Source organism: Aedes albopictus, chromosome 1 (assembly GCF_035046485.1).
Source record: "Aedes albopictus strain Foshan chromosome 1, AalbF5, whole genome shotgun sequence".
NCBI lineage: Eukaryota > Metazoa > Arthropoda > Insecta > Diptera > Culicidae > Aedes > Aedes albopictus.
This window is the reverse complement of record NC_085136.1, coordinates 122358516-122379607: the sequence shown is the minus strand read 5'-3', so window position 1 is coordinate 122379607 and position 21092 is coordinate 122358516. Positions and strand designations below refer to the sequence as shown.

Here is a 21092-nt window from a genome sequence, read left to right as displayed (position 1 = left end):
AAACAATTCAGAGGAACTTTATGACTTTCGACCTGCTAAAATGATAAACAACAATCCTGCTAATATGATAAACAAACAATCTTCTTCTTTTTATGGTACTACGTTCCCACTGGAACTTTGTCTGCCTCTCTTCAATTTCGTGCTCTTTGAGCATTTCCATAGTTATCAATTGATGGGCTTTATTTGCCTGCCATTGCATGAATTTGTATATTGTGAGGCAAGCACAATGATACTCAATACCCAGGGAGACAAGATTTTTTTTCCGACCGTAACGGGAATCGAACCCGCCGCCTCCGGATTGACGATCCATTGCTTCATTCACAAAGCTAACTGGGTATCATCATAAATATTACCTCATAGGCTATTCGTTCTAGTTTTACCATTTTTATCAAAAACTTCTCCTTTTTAAATAATAGACTGTTCTTTAGAGTTCTACGAGTTCCATACATCGAGAATGGGGCATTTTCAAGCACTTTGTTTTAATTCTGCCTGTTTGTAACAACTGAAGTGTATTTTAAAGTTTTCTAAAAATAATATTTCATTAGAGGCTCATCTGTCGCATTAATTGTCTCAGCTCCAATCGCTCCTCTCATAATTTCCGTTTCTCATTTTCCTAAACGGCTCATTTCTCCCTAACCTTTCCTACGTATTCACGTTTTCTCCGTCGATGTGTACTACTTTCCAATAATTCTCTGCTCCATTCCCAAGGGAATCTTGGCTTTCGCATACTCGCTTTATTGGCAACCTCTAGCTGCAGTCGGGCAAGCCGCAGCCAGAATCGAAGAAAATACGCTCGGGCTTCCTATTTGTAAACAAAAGTGTTTGTGTCGTCGCACGCCCGACCCCTAGTTTTATTTCTCCTAGTTCCTAGTCTCATATTGCTCGTCTCGCGGAATGAAAAGTCAATTCTTTGAATTGGATCCTATGGATGAAATTCTACGCTGGATTCCTCTACTTTTCCATTGATTGTACCTACTGTAATTTCTCCAATTTCGCGATTCCTAGAAACTTTGCTGTTAGAAGTTGGTATTATGAGACAGGTGCAAATCTGGGTCAAATCTAACTGTTTCATTTTCTAGATCGACTCAATTCGAATATCAAGTTTAAGCGCCAGCCTCCGACTGACGAAACCATTGAAAGCGAAATTGGATTCTAGCTGGTGGTGGTGATCTAGCGTGGGGCCAAATGCGGCATCAGTTGCTTATGCCTGTCTTAGAATCACTTTAAGACTGAACGAGAGTGAGACACAGCGGGAGATTATTTATTTCCATCGCTTGCGGTTTTGTAAATATTTTCATTGGCGTGCGGCGATTCAGTTAGAGATGCGTTTCGGCTTAGCATACTGAATGAAGATCTAAGGGTTGGAGAAGGCGGCTAGCGAAACTGGGAGTTTTTTTTTCTTTTAGGCAAGTTAAATGGGTCAGCAAGGGCAATGCCGATTGTAGGGTATGTGTGCCATCAGTCATCTCACGCTCCCATATTCATCCTATTCGAAAACAAGCGATTACGACACCGATTGATTCCGTTCTTTTTGTTTTCATGGGTGCTCACTTCTAACAAAAAATACAAAAATAAGAGACAAAACAAACAGCACCTTAATCCTTTGTTTTTCATAGGATGAAAATGGGAGCCACATGCTTAATAAGGGAACCAATACCCTATTGGAGAAAATTTGAGAATTTCTCTTGCGTTTTTTTTATTTTTATTCACTGCAGCAATTCTTTCGATTATTTTTTAGTTTTTTTGTTGTCTATTCTTTTGGAATTTTCCCAATGACTTAGAAATTTCTTAGCAAATTTGTTAGCATTTTTTTTAAATCCTTCAGCAATTCATCTTTCGAATTTTTTTCGATATTTTTTTTTTAATTCGGCAATTTTGATCATTACTGCATGAATTCTTCAGTTAAAAGTCCTGTAGCAGTTTATTTGAGAGCATTTTTTGGAAATTCCTTTGAAAATTTCTTCTTTAAGAATTTCATTAGCAATTCCCTAAAACATTTCTCAGGAAATTGTTTTGTAATCTACTTCGGTAAGAGCTTCTTCGGTCATTCTTTCGTCAATTTCTGCAGAAATTCCTTCCGCAAGTTTTTTGATAATTCCTTTCGGAGTTTTTTCGGAAAATTTATTTGATATTTTTGGGGAACTTCTTTGGACAACTCTTCGTCAAAAGGCCGACATTTTAAACTGAAAATAGAACAGATAGCTTTTTTGTGTGGTTCCAAATCATTCTTGTTTCTATTCACTAATTGTTCACCAAACTTTCCCGTTTTCCAACAATTAACGGGGTTTTGCAATTTTCTTTACGATATAACACTTTTCGACTCCCATTCATCCATGAACTTGCGATGGAAGTTTCACAATGTTGACAACTGAGAGTAGCAGTGACTATTGATTCAATACAAACGATGGTGCCGCCGTCGGTCTGTCAGCGCCGTAAATTAATGCTTAAAAGTGCTTGTTCATACTTTTCGCTACTAACGTCAACTGAAAGCATTCAATAAAGAAGTAATCAGATTTTTCCCTATTTCCCGGGCAACTTGTTCGGAAATTTCTGCGGCCATTTCGTTACGGATTCATTTTGAAATTCACGTTATTCTCGATTTTCGTTGGTCATTTCTTCCAAAATATCCTTCAGCCTTTTTTTCATCGGAAATTTCTTTAGCAACTGTTTAAAAAACTTTTTTTTTTTTTGAGAATGGATTTTGCGAATTCCATTTAAAATGCTTTCGTCATTTTGCTAGGATTTTTTTTTTGCAGATTCTAGAAATTTTCTTCGGCAACTCATTTGGAAATTCATTTGGGCAGTTAAAGTGAAAATTCCTCCGGAAGTATAGCAATTTTTTTTTGAAATTTCTTCGAAAATTCAATTTAAATTTTCTTTGAAAATCGAATTTGAAATCTTTTGTGAATTATATTTGTACTTTCTTTGAAAATTATTTCAAAAAATATGCCGAAGGAATTGTGAAAATAATTCCTAAAATAATTGCCGGAGAAATACCCAATTTTAAAAGGATTTGCCGAAGGGTTTCCAAAGCAACTGCAGTAGCCATTAAAGAAGTAGTTCCTAAGGAGAATGCCGAAGGCATACTCAAAAAAAAAATGCCGAAGGAATCCTAAAAGAAATCGCCGAAACAGTCTCTAAAGGAATTGTTCAATAAGACACACAGAAATTACAGAAGAGATCCCATTAAAATTACCGAACTATTTCTCAACGGAGTTGCAGCAGGAATTTTTAAATACATCAATTCAATTTATTTCTAAGCATGCTTGCCAAGGAATTCCCGAAGAAATTGACGAGCAAATTCCGAAAATAATACTGTAGAAATTTACAAACGAAGCTTCCATTTATTAAGTAATTCTAAAAACGTAATTTTTCAGCTTTCCCCGTCCTTACCTGGGTCGTAAAGCTCGACTTTACTCTCTTCCCTGGAGCATAACGTATCTTGTGGAAGTCGCCAAAGAAAATTTAAAACAGTTCTCGAAGATTTTGAGAAAAAGTTCTTAACATTGAACAAGTCGTCATTAAAATAATCGACATCGTCTAACATTTGAAAACAGTTATTCGTTTTAAACGAGAGTTTTGGTCACGAAAATGGGCTCCGTGGCCGTGCAATTAGCGGCGTCAGTCGTCTAGGCCTCGGAATGCGGGTTCGATTCCCGCTCCAGTCGGGGAAAACTTTTCGTCAAACGGAAAATTCTCCATTGGGCCACTGGGTGTCATGTGTGTTATCCGTTTTCTCGTGTATGTGTAATGTTCAGTCTGTGCAGCCTCTGGCTGAAGACGGTGTAGTGTCTTATTTCAGTGTAGTGTATTCACTGTATCCTACATGGAAAAAAGGGATGCAAGAAATATATTTTCTTGGCCAAAGTTTTTATTCTGAACGAAAAAAACTGCTTCTCATTTTCCGAAAAATGATGACGGATATGCTTGATCCGAAACCGTTACTGAAATTTTCACAGCAATACTACCTTGTGCAGCATTGTTGTCCCATGTTCCATGGGGATCGCTATTAACATGAGACAACTATGTTTCAGACGGAAGAATAACCGTATCAATCCTAAGAAATATTTCGAAGAAATTTCCATGCATTATCGAAGGAATTCCCACAAATAAAAACTGAAAATATTTCCGAAGAAAAGTTGAGTTCGATCCAAAAACCTAATCGTTGATAAAAGCATTCATAATCATCATGCAACATAGATTTATACATAAATGAGAAATAAATTAAATTGTGAAACGGTTAGTGTTGCAATTTTTGATAGTTGAACTTTTTTTTTCTATTACAAATATGGTGACATATGGTATTATTGTTGGGTTCGTTCTCTTCGTCATAGAGGGTTTTTGACGGCCAAATTGCCTGGAACTTGGTCATATAATTCGGCTTGGCTGGGAAGGATTTGAGGTCAACTCTGAGTTCAACAGGTCTAAAAACAAAACCCTTTGTTGAAGAGAACAAAACTGCCGAAAATACATAAGTTTCCCTTTGTCAGATATTCATTTTTAAGTTTCATGGAAGTTTTCCAAGCGTTACGGCGGAGTTACCAGAGGTTCTAGGGAGCTTACAAGGGGGTTTGGTTATTTTGCAGAGATGTATCAAAGTTTTTAAGGGAATTCGAGGATGGTTCCGAATAGGTTTAATCTTCATTTAGAGTATGCCCCTGAAATCCTCAAGGAGTTTCCGAATGCCCGTGAAACGTCCTTGACCCTTCTGAAACTTCCTTAGATCCGCTAGAACTGCTGAAACCCCCACAACATCCTGAAACACTCGCCTAAAAAGCTCTAGAACGCTCGTGATATCCACAGGAACACCCCTGGAATGCACCTGAAACATCTTGGAACACCCCTGTAACTCGAATATACCTGGAATGCTTCTGAAATCCCCTGGAATACTTCTAAATCCCTTTAAAAGCCACTGGAAGGCCCATGAAACCCCTTAAAACCCCTGAAACAATCAATTCCTTCAGAAAAAAACAAAAGCCATGAACTTCTATCAACGACCAACATTTTTGATGGCGATCTGAACATATTTTTTGCACCAAATTAGTGGGATTCGAGATATTGGTGATAATGTAGGCCAACCCTCTTTAAATTTGAGCAACATTTCCAAAAATAATGAATATTTGTATTTTTTCAGCAAGAGAAAACAATTAACTAAATTTTTCTCAACGAACATTTGAAACATTAGATGTTAGCCAGTTGCAATTTTAGCTCAATCGGAGCATTGCTTACGAAAATAGAGAATGTATGAAGAAATAGAGAATGTATGAAGAGAGCAATTTCGCTTAAAAATAGAACAAAAATCGATTTCAAATCGACAGCCTTGTATGGAAAGTCGAAAAAAAATCGCCTTTACTGTAATTTTTTTCGTCCACGTGTTCGAACTCAGGGCATGGTTCTTCACTAAAAAAAAATCATCAGCTAACCGAGTTCAAAAATGCTGTTAACTAGTGTAATGCAGCCGCAAACATTCTTGATTTTATTTTTCTTGGAACTCCTTTAGAATCTTTTCCGGCATTTATTTTTATTGATTTTTTTGCATGTACACGGGCGCAGCGGGCTGTATAGGACAGGTTGGATAAAATATATGTTCCAATTTGAAGATAAAATATATGATCCAATCCAAAGTCTTATATGATGTTGCATAGGGTGCTAAAGTGGAGGCCATATGCGCACATTCTCCCATTTACCCGTGTGTAAAATGCACGTATATCGCCTCCACGTTAGCATCCTATGCAACATCATATACGATCATGCGTTTGCTGGGTTAATTGCGGAATACCAAAACCTCTTTTTATGCATGAGCTACTCAGAATCAATTTTGCACATAAGAAAATGCAATAATGACGGTAACTATGGCAATAGCGACCAGGGGACGTTTATAGAGACGAGCAATGGAAAGTTGCAGCGGGTCAAAAAAGGAGTTCAGGCTACCAGGAAATTGCAGGGGTGTTTCAAGGGGGTGCCAGAAGCGTTTAAGGGGCTTTCAGTGTCCTCTCAGGGAGCTTCAGGGATTTTAGGAGCTCTCAGAAGTACTCAAGGGGGTCTCAGGGGAATTACAGGGAGCCTCAGAGAGTTCCAGAGGAGTTCTTGCGGATCTCAGGGGCGTTTCAGGGGCATTCCAGGCAGGTATGGGAACACTCACTTGCAAAGAGTTACACTCACTTGCTATCTGTCTGCTCAGAAGCGTGCAATTAAGAAACGATGTATGGACGACTTTTTCCGAGCAGAAGAGAATATCAACATCATAATAAAATTTGTTATTTTGGCGTATTATGTTATACACTTGTCTGTCATAAGCGGCAAAATAACAAATATCATAACAAAAAAAGTTCTTGGAAGATCAATTAAGTAACGTGATTTGTTAGATTCAATAACACCTTAATAATAGGGAATTTGTAGACTTGATATTGTTGTGTTACCCGAGGAACATAATATCACATTTTGATATTATAAGATCAGACTAATATCTGGGGAGATCTGGGCTGTACCACATCAAACCAATATCAAAAAATGGTCTGACAGATGGATTAGTGTAAAAAAATAAGAATGGCCGCGACCAATATCAAACTTATGACCTTGTGATTTACGAGCAGTGACATTACCACGGCACTACGACTCATATCTGAAAATAAGTGATAACAAGAGCATCAAGTTCTACGTTTTCCAAGGTGTTTGCGACTCATGGTGGCTGTGTGGGATTGGTCCCACCATGTTGTAGATGAGTGTGTGAAAGAACTATTGTTGATCTTGAATAGTAGTTTTCAGATCTTACAATTTTCGGATGTTGTAGATGAATATGTGAAAGAACTGATTTTGATCTTGAGCAGTAATTTTCAGATCTTTCGATTTCTGGATGTTGCCGATGGAAATGTGAGGAGGAGCTTATTTTGATCTTAAGCTGTATTTTTCAGATTTCCCAATGATAAATGTTCTATTGCAGAATATTAATACAGTTTCCATCCAAAATTTGCAAACTAAAACGATAGTATGGAAAATAAAAATGAATTAAGGCTCAATTACATAATTTCCTAAACTAAGAATGTACGTATCTCTAGATGATTTCACATTTTATGCCTATTTTCTGAATTGGTAACATAGCTAGTAATCTAAACTTTAAAAATGACATTTGTAGAATCATGTTATTTTGCGCCTAAAAAAAGACGAATTTCCACCAATAGGATGCACACAGTGAAATACTAGATTGTTGTAATGAGCTGAATTTTTGTATGGTGAGAAGAAAAATCAAATTAATAATAAGAACGAAATTTTGTGAAAGGTATTGAAGGTCGGAAGAAAAATGATTCTTCATCATTTTTTCCCAAAGGGTGATGGTGTGGCATGTGCTTCACACATGTCATCGAACGATGCTCAATTTCTATTCCCACGTAGCGTCATGCTGCGTCAACTCTAAACATCGGCAGTCATCAACCCATAAACTCGATGGCTGTTACATTGCATAAGCGTTTCCCAAGTAAGTATCTACTTACAGGGTTAATGTTTTATGACCGTTTCTTAGAAGGCCGTTGCTAAGGTACCATGCCGTGCGACAGCGCTGACTCAGTGGTCTCTCTTTAAATATATTCTCTCTCTCCCGATCAGTGCATCGATCACTGATTGGTTGACTGGTAAATAAGGACTTCTGATACCTCCAGAAAATATATGTTAATTATGCTAAGAATCGCAATAAGGAATCATTACGGTTTCAACTACCAAAGTGTTAAGTGTCCATTAAATTAATATCACGGAACATACACCTCAGTAAATTCTCCATTTCTGCAATGAAATGACACAAAAAGCGTAGCTATTATGATTCCTTGCTTAATTTATGGACAGACTTGTGAGAATCCCAAAATGGCCGCCACAATAGCCGACTTTGGCATCTACTCACGATTTCGTGCGCACAAATCTCTTCGTAAACAAAACCAGCGCACCTGATCTTTTTATTTCAAGCTTATTACAAGTGAGCAAGAAGATGGCCAGCTGGGACGGTGGTTACATTCCATTATTCCTAATGTTTCCTTGCGAGCGTGGTGGCATGGTTTGGATGTGAGTCGAAATTTCATTCGCGTAATGTCAAGGCTTACAGGGGATAGACAAAATGATCGGGACAGGCAAAATTATCACTTTCCAAAAAATGTTCAACTAGCTGTAACTTTTCGAAAAGTGCATCATATATTCTCAAATTTTTACTGTAAGTTTTCCAACTAGTTGTGTATCAGTGAACAAAATTTAGAAAAGATCGGACAATTCTTCACGAAGTTATAAAGATTCTTGAAAAAGGTAAAATTATCCGATAGCCAACTTTGAGCTGTTGTATCTCCGGATTCAATGAACCGATTGCAATGAAATTTTGACAATTCATGACTTATATAATGAACTCTGGAAAGCATTTGAAATAACTTAAAATTTTTAACAAGCGAAAAAGTTATAGCGATTTAATTGTTTTCACGATTTTTTAGTAAATTGGTCTGTTTTTAATATGCATCCCATTACTTTTTCAACTTATTGGCGTCTATGTTGCTACTTTCCTTCAAAACGCATTTATATATAAGTCAATTAGAGGGAAACTAAATGAACTATAATTTGCATCTTGAATATTGAAACGATGTTGATGTTTTGGATAATTTGGTGTTTTATAAGAAAAATAATCTAATCGTTATAATTTTCTTCCGTGTTAAGAATATTAAGTTAAGTCAATGGTTTTTCATAGCTCATTATATAAGTCATAAATGGTCAAAATTTCATTGCATTCGGTTCATTGAATCCGGAGATATAACAGCTCAAAGTTGACTATCAGATAATTTTACCTTTTTCAAAAATCTTTATAACTTCGTGAAGAATTGTACGATCTTTTCCAAATTTTGTCCACTGGTACACAACTAGTTGAAGAACTTACAGTAAAAATTTGAGAATATTTGATGAACTTTTCAAAAAGTTACTGCTAATTGAACATTTTTTGAAAAGTGAATATTTTGCCTGTCCCGATCATTTTGTCTATCCCCTGTATGTCCAACCATTACTCGCTAGATGCGCATTTACACAGGATTAACCTCGCGTTGAGCAATGTTTGTACTAAGTGCGGTTCCGGTTATAATGACATCGACCACGTAGTTTGGCAATGCCCGGATAATGACGCCTCCAGAGCGCTACTATTGGATACCCTTGAGGCCCGAGGTAGACAGCCCTTTGTTCTTGTGAGAGATGTGTTGGGGACCCGCGATGTCACGTACATGGGATGTATTTTCGACTTTCTTTGCTCTGCTGGTATAAAAGTTTAATTCGCTTGTGTTCTCTTCTCCAGTTTTTTTTTCTCTGTTTTGTCCTCTTTGTGTTAGCAAGCTGCTCCTGGCCATCCGGAAGACCAAGTCCCACAACAAGTTGGTACCAACACCACAAGGCGCCGAATACGCTAGCAAGATGCGATTCACCCCCGGATGAGCTGCAGTGAAACCTTTGGTCCAATCCTTACCCTGTCCATCCCCCAAAATGTGACCTTCTAACCTCGAGCTGCCACGAGTACCCTGGCTTCTACCCATTACTAACAGATATCATTAAAAAGTTATTACTCTACAAAGAAAGATTCTCGGCTCCGTAAAGCATTACACGCGATTGAGCCCGAAATAAATGAAATAGATAAAAAAAAGTGAGCAAGAACAGAATAATCAAATCCACTGTTATTTGAAGCTTGCTTCTTGAGATTTGTGCGTTTGCAGTTCTGATGCACTTTTGAAGCGGGATTTCATGACGTTTGTCCTTAATGCTGTTTGAGCAAAACTTTGGGTAATTATGTTATTGTTTTCTTCATTTCTCCATTTATTACAAAAAAGTTTTCCAAAGTTTTGTTCCAACAGCATTATAAAAAAGGTATGTTGAATCTATAATCAAATGGTCCGTTTTTCGAAATGGTCGTATTTTGTTTAGCGGGCCGATATATAAAGCTCTCAAATTGTCCGGTGATTCATTTATTGGATTCGTACTACAAATGCAAGCTCGACATCGAGGTTCAGCTCATGTTGTCATCGGACTCAATTGGAAAACCTCTGCTGGATTATTCAAAGTGAAATAAAATAATTATAAACTGGTATTGAGAAATCTATCTGAGAATTCAGTATATAATACTTTTGTGCCTTTTTTAGTATCGTAAAGAAAAGCAAATATCGATTATATGCGTTTTTTGTACCGATTACTCTGTTTTTTTTTGGTTCAATTGCCGCATCTATAAACCCGCTTAATGAAAATGAAGACCACTTCTACTTCCTTTTTGTCCCAGTGGTCGTGTGTAAAATTTGTGGCGAACATAAGGAACATCTGTTTATTACGTAACGCTAATTCGACACTTTTGAACTCGGTGGTTGGTTCATTAAGATCTGGCGGCCTCTTTAATGTGTTTTTGTATGATAACTCCTACTTCATGTATGGGTCGTAACGCTAGACTGTATTACCTATTCGCCTGAAGCGTTACGTAATTTATTAACCCCCTTTCTCCTGAAGCGTTACGTTATATGGGGACGGCGCATAATGAAAGTTGAAAACTTAAAATAGTTTTCATGCGCAATGTTGGAAAATTTCGACATTTATACAGTGAGTTGCACAAGGCTTTCCAAAGATCAAATTAAGTACTAATTGTGAAATCATATCACGACGAGATATTGAGCAGATATTTGGCAACTTTTTGAATATCTCCTCAATATCATATTAAGATATGACATCAAAATTTGATCATTTCAAGATATGATTCTGATATTCACGTCTACCCGGGTATTATTCATTATATAATTGTACACTCCTAATAGTAAAATAATAACTTAGCTTGTTCTAGAACAAAATATATTATTGAAAAGTTATTCAGTGGATGTATCCCAATAACTTGATCACAACAAAATAAGATTTCTGAACAAACCATGTTATGGAAACATAATGCTTTGATAAGTTAAGAATAACAAAATAAGATATAAAAACAGACTATGTGATTAAGTGATCATCAATTTGATATTCTCCTCTGCTGGGGTTGCCTTGTGGTTTTGTCTAGAAGTTTACCGAATAGAGTAGGGGTCGCACACGCTTACAAATTTCGTAACAGAGTTATGAAAGCTTCTCTCCACTAGGTGTGTGTAAGTTACATTCAGTGAGTGTTCCCATCCTTGATTCCAGGGTGTACCAAGAGATCTTAGGGACGTTTAAGGGGATCTCTGGAGGTTTTCGGAGGGGTACCTTGAGGAAGAATTTAGAAGCATTTTAGAGGGTGATTCAGGGGATATCTGGTGCGATTTAGCGCTTAGAGGCGTTTCAGCTGGGTACCTGGAGGTTACGTCGGGGGCATTGTGTTTCAGAGCAGGTTTTAGGGGCGTTTTCGGGGGCATTTCAGAAAGTTTCAGAGAATCTTTGATGTGTTTTGGAGGCGTCACAGAGTTACTTTCGATGGTTTCGGAGGGTATCAGGTGCGTTACATGGGGTCCAAGTGCGTTTTAAATGAATTTCGGGGGCGTATTACGTGAAGATATGACGAAGCCACTCCTCGAGATTTTGAAAGCACAAATCTGAAGAACCGAATGTCGGTTTGCGCTGAAAAGTTGATCGATTATTCACCACCAGCGGCTGACCAAACGATCAACTTTTCAGCGCAAACCGACATCCGGTTCTTCAGATTTGTGCTCTTGAAATTTTGAGGTGTGGCTTTGTCATATCTTCAATTTCAGGAAGCATCAGAAAATTTTTTGGAAGGTTTTGGAGGCGTTAAGGGGCCATTAGACTGTTTGTTATAATGACAAATATTTGCCATTGTAGTCCGACATTCATCCGAGGAGGTTGCCATGATTTACGATGTGTTGGTCATTTGTTGGGCTTGTTTGACCAAATATTTGTCATGTCTAATGGGACCTTTACATAGGCGATTTCAGTGCCTTGGGATGGTCTCAGATGCGTTACTTGGCGTCTGAGGGAATTTTAGGGGATTTCGAAGGCATTTCAGAAAGCTTCAGAGGATTTTTGGTGGGATTTAGAAGCATTATGTTTCTGTGCTTTCGCAGTTGTAAGTTGAATCGTATCATCACAGAGCAGGAGCACTAACTCTCTGTGGTGCAAATAAATCTGAAGTAAGCACAGAGGTAGTTCATTCTTCCTCGTGTCCTCCGCGAGAAATGAAAGAGACAACCTGGGGCCTATCGTACTCGATGCTATAGCAGGGTTTCAAATGAAAGGGCCCGTGTTGGTTCTAGGGGGATTTCAGAGGCGTTTCAAGAAGTTTCATAGGATTTTCAGATACCTCTTCGCGAAAACCCTTGATACGCCCCGGAAAAGCCTTGAAACGCCTCAGAAACCTTCCTAATAACATTGAAAAGCCCTTGAAACCCCGTAATCCATTTGAAAGCCCCTCTATTTATCAGATTATTGAATCTAAGGGTTCTCTAAGATATTGCCGAAGGGATTCCCAAAGGAGTTACTAAATGAATTTTAGAAGCAATTCAATAAGAGATTTCACAATGAATTTTCAAGAAAATTGCCGAATAAATTTCTTAAGGAATTTCCAAAGGAATGCCTAATTGAACTTCTAAAGCAATTTGCAGTGGAATTAGAATACACTCAACACCAGATAACTCTGGTGCAGGCCGATTTGTTATCTTGCCATTCTAACCAGGGGCCTACGTCGCACACTGGAGTAACAGGGTCCATTTCATGGCCAAAAAGTTTAAACACGTTTTTATGGCGTATTATGTATGTACTAACGATAAAATTGTGAATTTAGATATTGAGGAAGCATTTTGGATTATAAATAGCCATATTAATCCACTTAAAGGCTAAAAATAGTTTCTTATAACCTCTCTAAGGACAACGTTTATTTTCACCCCCAAAAATCGCTTGAAGCTTCGAACATTTTTATTTGACAACAGAGAACTGAAAAATAATTATATTTCCATGAAAAATATTGTTTGGAAACAAGGGCCACCTCGTTTCATAGAAAAATTCCTAGAAGTGTGAGAAAAATTCAATTCTTTTATAAGTGTAGATAACGTGTTTATGTCCAGCAAAGTTGAAAGGAGTGTCATAATTGGGAAACTTGTTGAACAATTGTTCTATCTTCACAATTTTTGGGAATATGGGCCGTCATTTTTGAACGGCCCCTTAAACTCAGTTCAAATGATGTACCTTTTTCTAGATATTTTGGGAATCACATTTTCATTTTGGGGTAACTTTTATAGTGCCCTGGAAAACACATCAAAACTCAAAAATTAATCATGGATTGAAATTCTAGGAGTTTGAACATGATGATAGAAGCCGTGTGGAATATATCAGTTTGAATTTTTCTATTAAAACATGGCATTTTAACACAACTTTATACATAAAAGTAAGTTCGTGGAGTACTGAGTGAAAAACTCAATGAGTTTAGCTATAAAAAACAGTATTTATCTGAAAATATTTTCTGTACGGTGCATCAACATATGAAAACATGCTACAAATAGTGAGATCTTTATTTGAGTTGTTTTTGATTTTTTATAACAAATTTTGAAAACAACAGCTCTAGCTACATTAGATTACTACTGTATTGCATACATTTAGGCGTTTATCGGTGTACGGAGATTTCCGCCCAAATTTACTAAATTAATTCCATTTGACACATTTTGTTAAGAGATAGAAGACCAGATTTGTATTCTGCTATGATCTATCTACCGAGAATAAGTGGCCGTTCATTGAAAGAGTAGTCGAAACGAAGTTGCTTTATCGAAACTAAACCTAAATTGTAACTAAAAACTAGTCAAAAAGGTGTAAATTTCAATATGATTTATTTTTTTCGTTTGGTACTTTCTGGTACCCGTTCTCTTGCGATTCACAAAGGATATGCCTTATATTTTACTGTAATTTTATCCAGATCGCGGAATGCTGCAGAATCTGAAAACTTTTTGAATGCCGAAAATGGTTCATAATTGACAAAAAACATGATTTTGAAAACTCTTCTGTAAGAGAGCAAAATAAATAAACCAGGTGAAGTTTTTTGTTTAAATGATACACCCTTATCAGGAGAACTGTGTTACATACTCAGTTGTTTTTTCAAACTGCAAATATTTCGATAATTGAAGTTCTTCCGATGAGTAATGATGCAAATAAAAAAACAGTAGAGAAAATCGTCAAATTTCGGCATTTATTCTTAAAAAAATATGCATCCCAAAGTATTTTATTGATTGCCACATGATGAAGCATTACTTCATTTATCTTTAAAAAATATTAGACTTTGGAAAACCCTGAAAAAAAAGTTTTCGACTTATGGCCAGGAACTTGGCCCATTTACGCCTGTTTGCGCCGCTTGGAAGAAGCGGAGTACGATAAATTGGAACTGCTGTGCCGTTCACAAGAAATACGGAAGTTCTGCCAGAAGGTCAACGCATCTCGCAAAGGCTTCGTGCCGCGAGCCGAAATGTGAAGGGATAAGGACTGGAGCATCTTAACGAACGGCCGCGAGGTTGATCGAAAGGTGGAAGCAGTATTGCGATCTGACACTTGAATGGTACGGGCACAGACGCAGACATGGAGGATTATACAGCGGCGAAAATGACTACGTCAGAACGGCAGGGAGCAACAACGAGCGAATTCTCACATTGAGGGAGGTTAATAATGCTATGCAGTAGCTCAAGAACAACATATCAGCTGGTAAGATTGCTATCGGGGGAGAGCTCGTCAAGAATGGCCCTGAAAAATGACCTCCTCTGTCTGCATTGGAAAATAGTTTGGATCTGGGGTACCGAACAGCTATCGGAGGAGTGCATGATAGGGGTCGCTCGACACCGCGGTGCACCGGACCAGATCTTCATCGTACGGCAAATCCTCAAAAAATGCCGCGAATACCATGTTCTAACGCATCACATGTTCATTGACTTCGAGGCGTCGTGCGACAGCATCAACCGCACAGAGCTATGGAAAATCATGGACGAGAACGACTTCTCCGGGAAGCCCACTAGACTGATGAAAGCGATGATAAACGGTGTAAAAAACTGTGTAAGGGTTTCGGCCGATCTCGCCGGGGTTACGATGGACGGGGACACTTTCGAAATGGTAGAGGACTTCGTCTACCTCGGGCCCTTTATAACGGCAGACAATGGTAGCCGTGAAATGCAAATGCTCATCGTCAGTAGAAGTCGGGTTTATTATGGGTTTACACAAGAACCTGCGGTCAAAAAAAAAAAAAAAAAAATTACCCTCGGACCAAATGTACAAAACGCTGATAAGAACAGTAGTGGTTGTTTATTTTATGAGCACGAGACCTGCACTATCCTCGAGGAGAATATACAAGCACTCGAAGGGTTCGAGCGTTGGGTGCTTAGGATCATCTTTGGTGGTGTGCAGAGATACTGCGTGTGTCTGCAAAAACTGCTGTACGAGCTCGCTGCACTCTACAGCTGCACTCTACAGCATTTGGAAGGTGGCTGAAGGAGGATGGATACGATGGGCAGGACACGTGAGCATGCCGGACACTAACTTTGTAAAGCTGGTGTTCACAAGTGATCCGGGTGGTACAAAAAGACCTAGAGAACAGCGTGCAAGGTTGGCGGACCAGGTACAGAACGGTCTGGCAAATGTGGGAGGCCGCCGAGGATGGCGGAATGCAGCGACAAACCTAATGTTGTGGCGAAGAGTTGTTTATTCAGTCTTGTTGTGATAACGATGTTATACTAAATAAACGAATGAATAAATGAATGACAATTTGTCATTCACAAATATTTCGGTATCTTTACATTTCATAATTCTGGTGGCTAGGTAGGTTTGCATAGGGTCAGTCCCTTACAGGAAAATTACTAACAATAAATCAGATCCAAAACGCTACCGTGACAGCAAAGTATTTTCACAACGATTGCAAATCATCAACACCGCTGCTAGGCTAGCACACAATCCCATGTGGAATTATTTCACAGAACAGCAATTTACAGCTCACAAAACAGATTAGCATCCAACCGTGTGTGCGGTTGGCCATTTACCGTGTCGCATCGAATCTAATTGCCCTTCCCATTCTGTTTCTATTTCCATTCCAGATTGCTTTCGTTCGGCGGCACGCTTTGGCACCGGCGCCGGCAGCAACAAAACGACCACTTCCCACAACAGGTGGCCACCGCAAACCACCGCCGCCATCATCCACCGTCGTCGTCGCCGCGCGTCTTCTAATAGCTCTGCGACAGCCACGGCAAACTGCTGCTCCTGCAGCTGCACCTGTCTGTGGTTGCGATCGTGCAGCGGCCAAAGATTTCCCCCGGGATCATCAACCGTCGCCTCCGCCACTGTCCACCGAATCTCCTAGGCCCACCGTCGTCGGCGTCGACGGTCACAATCATCCGGACCACCACGCTCAACGCTAGGTCGGCCGTGCGCCGGAAGAAACGTCGAAGACGGAAGAAAAGCAGTGGCCACCATGGGCCACTGTCAAGTGGCAATATCCCGAGCAACTAGTTTCCCCATGTAGTCGCGGACAGCGCTCTGCGTGTTAATCGAAATAACGTGTCTCTACGTTGGTGTAAAGTTTTTCAGTTTTTTGAAGTCTTCGTACGTGTTCGTGTTTCGTTCGTTAGTGGTGTAAATTTCGGGGCGCGGAAGAAGTCCGGCGCGCGCGTGTGTGTGTTTTTTGCTGTTTGACCACGCAAATTTTTCACAAGCCGATTCCCCTGGGAGCCGACAGGAGCAAAAATTTCATGCGGAAAATCGGAATTTCGGAATAAAACGGGTATTTTAAGGAAAAAAAATCATGTTGCTGATGGGCACCTGATTGCAACAGCCAATAAGCGTAATGGAGAGTAATCAAATCAAGTAATCACCTATAACTATCTATCGAAGTAATGATATACGTGAGCACACCAGCAGCGATCAGTTGATTAATTTGTAGAACCTGAATCTACGCTTTGTGTATAATAGAAATAGTATACTAGCAAATCGGAATTTGACCAGAAATACTGTGTGCGTAAGTCTACCTTATAAGAAGAAGTATTTTAGCGTCATATTGTGTCTAAACTTAACGTTTCTTTCTATCGCACACATAGTCATTGTTTCAAGCATAGGAATTCTAATTGAATGGACATAAGATATAGTTGTATCACATAATCAGTTCGATTCAAGTGCAATATTCTCATAAGCTACAATACAAGAAGAAATACAAACCGAAGAAACAAACCATCATGTGGGACCAGCCAATTACGCCACCGCCATTTGATCAGTCGATTCTTCTACAACACTAAACAGCTGAACTACAATCTCCGAGTTACAGCTAAGCGCAACATTAAATACCACTCGCCGCAATGGATTACCCCATGGTAGCGACCGGGAACATCTCCCAAGAGGACTTCCTCGCCATAGTCGGCGGGAACTCGTCCCTAGCGGGCCTTGGCCTGCACGGCGGGTCCGCAACGAACGCCCTGAACGATACGCTCGGTGGTGTGATAGCCACCGGCGACAACCGAACACTCTTCCACGGCTACCCAAGCGGATACACACTGCCGCACATCATCATCGCTTCAATTATCGTGACAATACTAATGATAGTCATCGTAGTCGGTAACATGCTGGTGATCATAGCCATTGCCACCGAGAAGGCACTCAAGAACATCCAGAACTGGTTCATAGCGTCGCTGGCGGTGGCGGACTTCTTCCTGGGCTTGGTGATCATGCCCTTCTCGCTGGCCAACGAGCTGATGGGCTACTGGATCTTTGGGAATTGGTGGTGCGATATCCATTCGGCGATGGACGTACTGTTGTGCACCTCGTCGATCATGAACCTGTGCCTGATCTCGCTGGATCGGTACTGGAGCATCACGAAGGCGATCGAGTATCTCAAATCGAGGACACCGGGCCGGGCGGCGTTTATGATCGCAGCGGTTTGGATCATGTCGGCGCTGGTGTGCATACCGCCGCTGCTGGGCTGGAAGGCGCCACGTCCGGAGGAGCACGTCGAGCTGCCGCAATGTCAGGTGAGTCGTTTTTTTATATTTATGTAATTCAGTTTATGCAACCTTTTTATACTAGTGTTGTACCTTGTATGGCACAATTCACAAAAGCAAATATCATTATGACGGCTACTGATGCTCATGGCTTTTGCGAGCGGGAGGGGTAGAGGGCATTGATACCAAAAGAGGTGTCAGGAGAGTCTTAGAAATGATGGGAAACGGTGCGTAAAGGGGACTAAAGGAGAGAGGAGATGCGAGTAATACAAAAGGATTAAACGGTCCCAAGTGAGCGTTTCATTTTTATGCAGAGTTCAGATGGTCTTCAGGGGTCTTCAGAGGAGCTTCCAGGGATTTTGGTATTGTTTTATCTGGGTTTCAGGGAGGTTTTGGGATTTAACTTCAGTAAGCCGGCTCTAGGAATCATACTGAAATCTTCTCAAACTCTCTGAATCATTTCCTGGCAACGTCTCCTGAAATTTCCCTGGACCTATCTGAAACCCTTCTGAAACCGCATGTACTCCGTAGAAACCCATAAGTTCTCTAGAGACTACTTGAAATCTCCTAAAATGATATTTAAGAGTTCTTGAATGCTTTCGAAATCCCTGGGAATCCACCAAAAATTCTCTAAACTGTCCTGAAAGCCCCTGAAAACTCATGAAATCTTATGAAACTTCTCTGAACTTTCCCCTGGAATCTCCCGAAACCTCTGTGAAACACTTCTGAAGTCCTCCTGAATGCCTCCTGAAACTCCCCCAAAACTCTTGAAATCCACACGAACCCTTTACTTTGCGTTCTGTGAATGCCGGGCAACTCACTGGAACAATCCGTTCCCAGCCATCTTAGCAAACAGCAGTAGAATCACTTGGCATAACACGGAACCTCGCGGTGATGGCGACTTGCTCCGCCAACATTCCACTCGTCAATGAGGCAGCATCACACTGACGACGACCCGTCATGGTGCTGGCTGTCACTGATGCTTGCTAGGGGAAATACACGCATGGGGAATGCTACTCAGCTTTGTTCATACCCCACACGTTCCACCTAAACTTCTCTCTTCCGTACATCTTTGAGCATTCCTCTAAGAATTATTCCAGGAATTTCTCGTGAAAGTGCCAGTAATGAGAGTTTAGCCAATATTGGTTGAGCTATTATTTCCTGCTGAGAATTTGCCGGGGTATCCATCAGGCACTATTTGTAGAAATTCTCCTGCTGGGAATCCTCCAGGGATTCATCCAAGGAGTCCTCCAGGGATTCCTCCAAGGAATCCTCCAGGGATTCCTCCTAGGAATCCTCCAGGGATTCCTCCAGGGATTCCTCCTAGGAATCCTCCAGGGATTCCTCCTAGGAATCCTCCAGGGATTCCTCCTAGGAATCCTCCAGGGTTTCCTCGTAGGTATCCTCCAGGGATTCCTCTTAGAAATCCTCCTGGGATTCCTCTTAGGAATCCACCAGAGACTCCTCCTAGGAATCCCCTACGGAATCCATCTAGAAATCCTCCAGGGACTACTCTTGGAAATCCTCCTGGGATTCATCCTAGGAATCCTCCAGGGATTCCTCCTAGGAATCCTCCACGGATTCCTTCTGGGAATCCTCCAGGGATTCTTCCTAGGATTCCTCCAGGGATTCCTCCTGTGAATACTTTAGGGATTCCTTCTATGAATTCTCTAAGGATTCCTCTTAAGAATCCTCTAAGCATTCCTCTTAGGAATCCTCCAGGGATTCCTCTTAGAAACGGGGTTGTGCAGTTTCAGGATTGTTAATGTCGAACGACACTCGCTTTGACCATCACTTCATACGACAAACGCAGTCCATCAAAACATGATCGATTCACGCAAAAGCTACTCAAGCCAACCCTCGTTCATTGCAGAGTCAACCACATCCAGCAGAAGCGATCGTCTCTTGTTTTCGAACCACACGATGAAATACCGAAGCGAGTTTTTGTTCTACGCCTTGCATTCTATTCATATGGCGAGCTATGTTTGTGTTTGCTGCGCCATGCAATACTACTTAACAAATTGATCTTCATCCTGGCCCTTTCAGATGAGAGTCACCCAGCAGTGAGTGACATAGCTCTGCGTCGGAACGACTGTTAAGAAGCGTTCGGCTGCTCAGGAGATTTGCAGAGAAAGAGCGTGGCGGCGGCAGCCACCGTATCAATGCGTTCGTCTCAAATGTGTTCGTTAGCAACATAGAGACGGTCGGCTGTAGCATTGAAGGAGGAAGAAGGGTAATGTAGATGTTGCGGCTTTTTTGTGTTAAGATGGTGATAATACAGAAGACTGCTTAGAAATCCTCTAGGGATTTCTCTTAGGTATCCTCAAGGGATTCCTCCAGGGATTCCTCTTAGGAATCTTCCAGGGGTTCCATCTAGGAATCCTCCATGGATTCGTGCTAGGAATCCTCCTGGGATTCGCTTTAGGAATCCTCCAGGGATTCTTTCAAGGAATTCTAAAGGGATTCCTTCTAGGAATCCTCCAGCGATTCCTCCTAGGAATCCTCCAGCAATTCCTCCTAGGAATCCTCCCCGAGCAACACACATGTCATATAAGAGTTTCGGCAGCGCAAGTTTTGGTTGTATAGAAGTTAATTTTACGTAATTCTAACACAATGTTAAAATTACATCAATTTAACTTCTATATAACCAAAACTTGCGCTGCCGTAACTCTTATATAACATGTGTGTTACTTGGGTCCAGTGATTCCTCCTAGGAATCCTCCAGGGATTCCTTCTAGGAATCCTCCAGGGACTCCTCCTTGGAATCCTCCAGGGATTCCTCCTAGGAATCATCCAGGGATTCCTCGTAGGCATATTCCAGGGATTCCTCATAGAAATCTTCCAGGGATGCCTCCTAGGAATATTCCAGGGATTCCTCCTAGGAATCCTCCAGGGATTCCTCCTAGGAATCCTCCAGGAATTTCTCCTAGGATTCCTCATGGGTATTCTTCAGGGATTTCTCTTGGGAATCCTCCTGGGATTCGTCCTGGGAATCCTCCTGGGATTCGTCCTGGGAATCCTCCTGGGAATCTTTCGAGAAGTCCTCCTGGGGATCTTCCAAGGATTCCTCCTGGAAATCATCCAAGGATTCCTCCTGGGAATTCTCCTAGGATTCCTCCAGGGACTCCTCTTCAAAATCCTCCAGAGATTCCGCTTGAAAATCCTCCAGAGATTCCTCCTAGGAAT

General features: G+C 40.5%; 1 protein-coding gene across 1 annotated transcript in view; it reads left to right on the top strand.

The window, feature by feature from the left end:
- Positions 1-21092, top strand: part of LOC109397612 (alpha-2 adrenergic receptor) — a 206300-nt gene that overhangs the window by 123865 nt on the left and 61343 nt on the right. Inside the window, exon 2 of the mRNA XM_029874146.2 lies at positions 16017-17936. Within this exon, the coding sequence (XP_029730006.2) occupies positions 17268-17936 (669 nt within the window). The 5' untranslated portion in view covers positions 16017-17267. The remainder of the gene's footprint in view (positions 1-16016; positions 17937-21092) is intronic.